The sequence below is a fragment of the Dipodomys merriami genome, unplaced genomic scaffold (assembly GCF_024711535.1).
Source record: "Dipodomys merriami isolate MVZ:Mamm:240054 unplaced genomic scaffold, mDipMer1.0.p SCAF_6, whole genome shotgun sequence".
NCBI classification, from domain to species: domain Eukaryota; kingdom Metazoa; phylum Chordata; class Mammalia; order Rodentia; family Heteromyidae; genus Dipodomys; species Dipodomys merriami.
The window spans coordinates 63,656,034-63,663,087 of record NW_027206179.1 but is presented as its reverse complement, the minus strand read 5'-3'; the positions used below and the strand labels follow the sequence as shown (position 1 = coordinate 63,663,087).

Genomic DNA, 7,054 nt, shown 5'->3' with positions numbered 1-7,054 from the left:
AATACTGACTCATCACAGTTCCTTACTAAGACAGCCAAATGCTGGCCAATGGGTCACACGCATGCGAAGCTGAAGTAAAACTACGCTATCATATGCCAACTGTCTCTATCACAGGCCCTGTAAGGAAAGGTTGCATGCTTTTCTCCTAGACTAAGTGACCTCCTTGATCTAGATAGTAGCCCTATTTTTAATTCACAAATTTGGTGTCTTGTTTTCAAGTTAGGCGGTGAGGATCTCTGGAATGACTGTTAAAAGGGTACTTTCTCTTTTGTCATTTAAAACTTGCATGATGTAGTACACAAAGTAATACAATTCTGTTTGATGAATTAGTTTCTTGTAAGATCAGAATTGTTACCCAAATACTCAGCCTTCACTAGCAAGTTAGGAGATTGTTTTGTCACGTTTACTCACATGGTTTTTCACTGTAAACCCATCCGTATCTCAGGGGGTTGTTTGGACACTGAAAGAACTGTTTTCAGATTGATGGTTTTATGTCCTTGTTTTCTAGTCAAGATCTAAAGCCCAAACCATTAACATAAAAGAGCAGTTGTCCCAACAAACCCACTAGATTTCAAAGAAGTTTCCTACGGGCACTCACTATTCATTTATCAATGGATCAGAAATCCACGTCTTAGTCTCTAGCCAAAGGAGAAATTTCCATCTAAATCAGATTAATTCATTTATTCTCTAAGACTAAAATTTTTGTAACAATTGTGGCCTGCTGAGTTTTTCCTTTGAATTATAAAACTGATAAGACCTTTGAATCTTAATTACTCACTAAATTTTAGACTTGTTTCTTGCAAATTTTCTCAAATTTAGTTTTTCCACATCTAACATCCTGAGAGTACCTGGAATGTTTGACAAATCCATTAACCTACCTATTTATAAGCATATTTTAAAGGGCAAAATTTTGCCAGCCCTAAATACTTATTTAAGCATTGCCAGAAAGTATTATTGGAAGCAACAAAATCTTAAAATTCTCAAGTGAAAGCCACTTAACTAGTATTTAAAACCTCTGCAATTATTAGTTTATTAGTATCATCCAGGACTCATGTTCAGTATTCCTCCTGAAATTACATTAACAAATGCAAATGGAAAGAATCCAAATTATATAACAAAACAGCACTCCATCACAAAAGCGGGTAAAATGACAAGAAGGCTATTTTAAAACACTGGCACTTTAAGAAAACGATTTATCTCAAAAAAACCCATGAAATTGCCAAATTGTTCCCTAAACTGCTAAGCAGATAAACATGACTTGAATGGCTAAGTCTGGGAAAAAAAACTCAAACAAATTGGGTAACTTGCACTACAATGCAAAGTTTGTCTTTCATTTATAAAGGGGAAAACCACAATATAGGGAAATTTACCCTATTTTAAATGTGGCATTAACTTAAAAACTGGTCCAATTCATTAAAGTACTTCTAACAGAGTCTCAAAGTTTCCTGGGCAGATAAAAGAGAAAGGGCACGCATAGCCACCACTTTCCCTGGGACTAATGTCAACAAAAAAAACCCCCAAGTCTTGCATTTTAAGCTCACGCTTTTGGGTGTACACTCTCAGGTCTTCGTTCATGTGGGTACTGCTAAATGTAACTACCATTACATGGTAATGGGAGTTAAAGAACAGAGTCCTCCTGTAAAGATTATAGTTTTCTACTAGTCCTTCAAGGACAGACTTTCAAATTGCTTAATTCTAATAATCCCATGCTGTGAATAGAACTGATTATTCACTTTGTAAAATCTAAGTGGGGCCAATGTAAAACTTGAGAGATATTAGTTTCAGTTATGGTGAAAATGTCAATTTAACTTTTATTACCCCCATTACGATTTTTAGGGTGTGGAGACAAGTTTGTCAGCTAACTCCATGAAGAGATACATACTGCAGTAATTCAGGTGATCCAAAATGGGCAAAAGCAAAAGACTAGTTTCCCCTTAAGAAGAAAAATTCCAGACCTATGAAAAGGACAACAATACTAATAAAAAAAATTGTATTTACTTAGAAGCATTCAGAATGTCAACAAAACAGCTGCAACTTTTTTTTTTTTTGCAATTACAGAGTGGTATTCAGTTAACAGAACAATTATTTCGTATAAGCTGCGTCAGACAACTGAAGATGAAAAAACTACCGTCCCCATATATAACTAATTTGTGCTGTGCACCAACAAGAACCTGCTTTAAATTTCCATGCCAATTTACAACCCCCATACTGTACCAGGCAAGGTTAGTGGCTATTGAAAATACCACCAGGACAGGGCTATCTAAAGACACATTCGGTAGTGTGTTAACTATACAAAAAAAGACACTGTACAGTTTAAAAACAAATCTTACACAGCCTTACATTTCAATTTTGTTTCTTTAAAAGGAGTGAGTTGTGTACAGGGGGGTTAAATGCTTTATAGACAAGAAAAAAAACTGCGCTAGAACCAACTTATTCATCATCATCCTCTTCATCTTCATCCTCATCCTCTTCATCTTCCTCCTCCTCTTCGTCCTCTTCATCTTCCTCATCTTCCTCCTCTTCCTTCTTCTTCTTGCTCTTTTCAGCCTTCACAACTCCTTTTTTTGCTGCATCAGGCTTTCCTTTAGCTCGGTAGGCAGCAATATCCTTCCAAAGTAAAGGGAGAAAACAATAGGAAGGAAAAACTGTTAAGTAAAAGGAGAAATTGAACACAAGACTTTATGAAAAACCTCAATCCCTGGTACACTAAAACAGCAACCATTTCATCTTCACAAACACAACTTGGAAAAATGTACATAAAAATACTACACGGCAGCTACAAAACTATGGTCTAATACGTACAATGCTACGCCTCACCGAGGTGCAATTATGTACCACTTCCTAACTCTTGCTTTATTAAAGCTAGAATGTGGAGACTTTGATTAAAGGGTAGACACTGCCACCTTCTGAATGCAAAAAAAGTACTCTACAGGTTCATGCTGCCAGACCCTAACACACAGTAGAAATCTATCTTGCTTAAAAAAAAAAGCAATCTGCCAGTTTAGCCCATAATTAAGAAACTTTTAGAAAAGGTTATTTCTCAGAAGAAATGACTAAAGGAACAAAGTATTTAATATCTCAATTTAAAGCATGTGTTTTAACTATCAAGTTTGGAAGACAAATTTTAATTCGTTAGTACTGTTTTTGGGACTACCTGAGGGAAATGAATACATCAATAAATGTTTATGAAAAAACAGAGCAACAATACATTTTGCAGCCTATTTTTGTACTGTACACTTGACATCTCAAAATACAACACTTTTGACTCAAAAGCAGCTACAGAAACTTGAGATACAAATTTGAGATACCAAGGAATGAAACAAAACCAGCTTAAATATCTGGAGTTTCCTCCACATGGAATTACATAAAATAAACTATCTGGTCCTCCCATCTTTTATCAAACAAATTGATGTCAATATACCTGTCATATGAAAACTACCGTTTCTCAAACTTTATTGTCACCCAACGTCTCAGCTTTCTATCAAGGAAACCCACACACTTCATACCTTTTCATATTTTTCCTTCAGCTTCGCAGCCTTCTTTTCATAAGGCTGCTTGTCATCTGCAGCAGTGTTGTTCCACATCTCTCCCAGTTTTTTTGCAACATCACCAATAGACAGGCCAGGATGTTCCCCTTTGATTTTAGGGCGATACTCAGAACAGAACAAGAAGAAGGCCGAACTAAAAAACAAAATTTATTGATGTACACTAACAAATCACAAAAATAAGCAATATATGCAGTATGTCTAGTTTTGCTATATAAAACCTGCCACTATGAGTTGGGCAGGGTGTAAATATCACAACTTACAATTAGTATGCTCAGAGTTTAACACTCCAATACAACATCAACTTTATATATAATATTTAAATATAAATAATTCAAGAGTTATTAGTAAGAAATAGTACACTCTAAACTCTAAACTTAGGGAGTTTGCACACAAAATTCCTGACTCTACTATGAAAAAAAAAAAGTCTTGAAAATAAAGTCAGATACTTACGGAGGCCTCTTGGGTGCATTGGGATCCTTGAACTTCTTTTTTGTTTCCCCTTTAGGAGGGATGTAGGTTTTCATTTCTCTTTCATAACGGGCCTTGTCTGCCTTGGCCATATCTTCAAATTTCCCTTTCTCTTTAGCAGACATAGTCTATATTGTAAGTAGGCAGAAATATTAAAATGACTTAAAAAGTGTCCTTTGCTATATAAATAGTCTTGTGTTATTGGCCAGTTAGGCCTTTCCAATCCTAATTCAGAAATAATTATTAACTGCTTATTACCCTGTTAGTATGTCTTAAGCCCTCTTACCTTCCACCTCTCTGAACACTTCTTAGAAAACTCTGAGAAGTTGACGGAAGCATCTGGGTGCTTCTTCTTGTGCTCCTCCCGGCAAGTTTGCACAAAGAATGCATATGATGACATTTTGCCTCTCGGCTTCTTAGGATCTCCTTTGCCCATGTTTAGTTTTTCTAAGTAAAATAAGCATTTGATGTTAGCAACTCAAGTACCACAAGAGCTTCAAATGATTAGGGAGTGAATGAAAACCAGGGTACTGGCCATTTAATATAGCAGTGACAACTAAGCTCCCATAAAAGCCAGACATGGCAATGATAAGTCAATTCCTAGAAGTGGCTGTGCCAAAAACAAAACAAACAAAAGAAAAACCAACACAAAAAACCCCCAACCCTTCCCCCCCCAAGACCACAACAACAAAAAGTGTAATCTCAAGAAGTCCAGGCGGCACTCACACACATTCCCCATCTCCGAGGCTCAGGCCTGTTCTGAGTGTCTCACCGGTCATTTAAACAATCTCATCTCCAAAGACATCCTAACCAACGAAGTCAGAGATCCAAAGCACTCGGGTTGCCAATTTGTGGATTTGTAATAACTAGAGAGAGGCGCCTAAACGGATCGTCTTCCAAACGATTAAAAAAAAAAAAGACAAAAAAGCAGCCACTGTGCAGCGAAAAGTTTTCCCGGTTACTTAAAAAAAAAAAAAGTCCCCTCGTGGCAGCGAAGTTGGCAGGGAGGGAGGCGGGCGCGGGCCGGGGAGCGGCCGGGCCTCCGATCGCCCGGGCGCCGGCGCGGGCTTGCTCACTGCACACGTCCGGTCTGAAGTTTCTCCCAGTAAACAAGGATGAGGGACAAAAGCCGCTGCGGTCGCCTCCCCTCCCTCCCCACCCTCGCAGTTTCGGGACTCGTTTAAAAAAGTTGGGGTGCCACCCGCGTCGGGGAACGCCCGAGACACTGTAGGCCGAGGCGAGAGCGCCAAGCCGGGCGGGCGGCGGAGGCGGCCGGCGGGACCCCCCCCCCCCCGCCGATCCGCGGCCGCCACGTGCGCCCGGAAGGCCCGCGCCGCCGCCCCCATTTTGTCAGGAGAGAAAAACCCCGCTCGAAATGGGGGCTGGCTCCGCCCGCGGCCGCCCGGGGCCGGCGCACGGAATGGCCGCTGCGCGTCTTCCCCGCCTGCGCCGCCGCCGCCGCGAGGGCGAGCGCGAACATGGCTCCTTCTTCCCTTTGTGTGTGTGTGTATGTGTGTGTGTGTGTGTGTACGCGTGTGTGTGCGCGTGAGTGCGAGGCGGCGGCGGGCGGGGCGCGCGCGGCGCACACCCGCCATGACGGCCGGGGGAGGGGAGGGAGGGAGGGGCGGGGGGCGCGCGCGCCGAGCCTGCCTCCCCCTCCCCCTCCCGCTCCGCGCGCCCCTCCCCTCCCTCCTTCCCGGCCTCCCTCCCCTCCCCCTCCCCCCGGCGGCCCGCCAGGCCCACCGCCGCCGCCGCCGCCGCCGCTCCCCGTCTCCCTCCGCGCGGCCCGCGCGCCCCGCCGCCCCCGCACGCAGAACGCGGGGCTGTGAAAAGAGAGAGGCAAAAAAAAAAAAAAAAAAAGTTGCCTCGGAACTGCTGCGCCCAGCTCCCCCGCCCGCCCGCCCGCCGCCCGCCTTGTTTTCTCTCCCAGCCAGCAGCGCCGGGCCCGAGTCAGCCATGTTCCAGCGAGCGCAGCGGCGCCGCTCCCCCCCGCCGCCGCCGCCGCGCCCCGGCCGCGCGGGGCCCGCACCGGCGCCCCCGGCCCACCCGCGCCGCCCTCGCCCGCAGCACTGCCCCGCCCGCCCGCCTCGCCCGGCCCCGGCCGGCCCGCTGCGCTCCCCGTTGGCTCTGGGCTCGCTGCGGCGGCCGCCAATGCAGCCGGGAAGCGCCGCCGCCGCGCTCGCCCGCCGCCGGCCCCGCCGCCCCGGCCGCGCTCCGCGCACGCCGTCCGCCCCGGCGCGCGGCCCACGGGCTCCAAACACGTCCGAAAAAAATTTTTTGACGAAAAAAATAAAATTTTTTTTTTGCTCTCGTCAGCGAGGACGCCGCCGCGGGTGGAAAGTCGCGGGGCGCGGGGCTCGCGCCGCCGCGGGCAGTCCGAGGGCCGGGGCTCGGCGCGGGGCAGCGTCCCCGGCGCCCGGCGGAGCCTCGCTCCGTGCGCAGTTCCCCCCACGGTCCCCCCTCATTTGCCTTTGTGTGGAGCCTGACCCGCCGGCTCCCGGCCGCGGGGATCCGACCGCCGCGCGGGCTGAGGAGCTTCCGGAGGCGCTCTCCCCGCCGCGGCGCTACCTCACACTCACCCTCCGCGAGGCACAGAGTCGCTCGGTGCCCGTCCGGCTCTCACTTGCCCCTGCGCTGTCTCTATGGAGCTCAATGTACTGCAATGGCTGTGAGAGCGGGAGCCAGACGCAGCCTCCTCACTCTCTCCGCTCTGTAACATTACTCTCCAGCCAGCGCGGCTCCTATTGGCTACCGCCAACTCACCGGGCTCGCTCATTGGTCCGATACCTCCCATTGTCCTGACCAGAGCCCGTTTGCTATTGGCTGTCTCCGGGGACACGTCATCAAGGATTGAAACAGCGCGCAAATCTGAAAGTGTGTGTATGCCGGGCAAAGAGGCTGAGGCGGGAGAGGCAGAGGCAGAGGCAGCAGCTGCTACGGGAAAGCAGAGCTCTATGGTGTAAGTGTGCATGTGTCTAACCCAAGCCAGCCCCACACCGGAGCGGCCGCCGGAGCGAAAAGGGCCTGACTTTTCCACA

General features: G+C 46.9%; 1 protein-coding gene across 3 annotated transcripts; it reads right to left on the bottom strand.

The window, feature by feature from the left end:
• Window positions 1-1,976: 1,976 nt before the first annotated feature.
• Window positions 1,977-6,729, bottom strand: Hmgb1 (high mobility group box 1). 3 transcript variants are annotated; one of them, XM_070003031.1, is made up of 5 exons: window positions 6,596-6,729; window positions 4,303-4,463; window positions 3,999-4,144; window positions 3,507-3,681; window positions 1,977-2,607 (listed from the first exon to the last, which is right to left on the bottom strand). In XM_070003031.1, the coding sequence occupies exons 2-5, from the start codon at window positions 4,450-4,452 to the stop codon at window positions 2,431-2,433; spliced, it is 648 nt and encodes a 215-aa protein (XP_069859132.1). In that variant the 5' UTR covers window positions 4,453-4,463; window positions 6,596-6,729; the 3' UTR covers window positions 1,977-2,430. The 3 variants fall into 3 exon arrangements, with proteins under 3 accessions (XP_069859132.1, XP_069859131.1, XP_069859130.1); XM_070003030.1 differs by lacking the exon at window positions 6,596-6,729 and adding an exon at window positions 4,743-5,282; XM_070003029.1 differs by lacking the exon at window positions 6,596-6,729 and adding an exon at window positions 4,789-5,282.
• Between the last annotated feature and the right edge of the window lie 325 nt (window positions 6,730-7,054).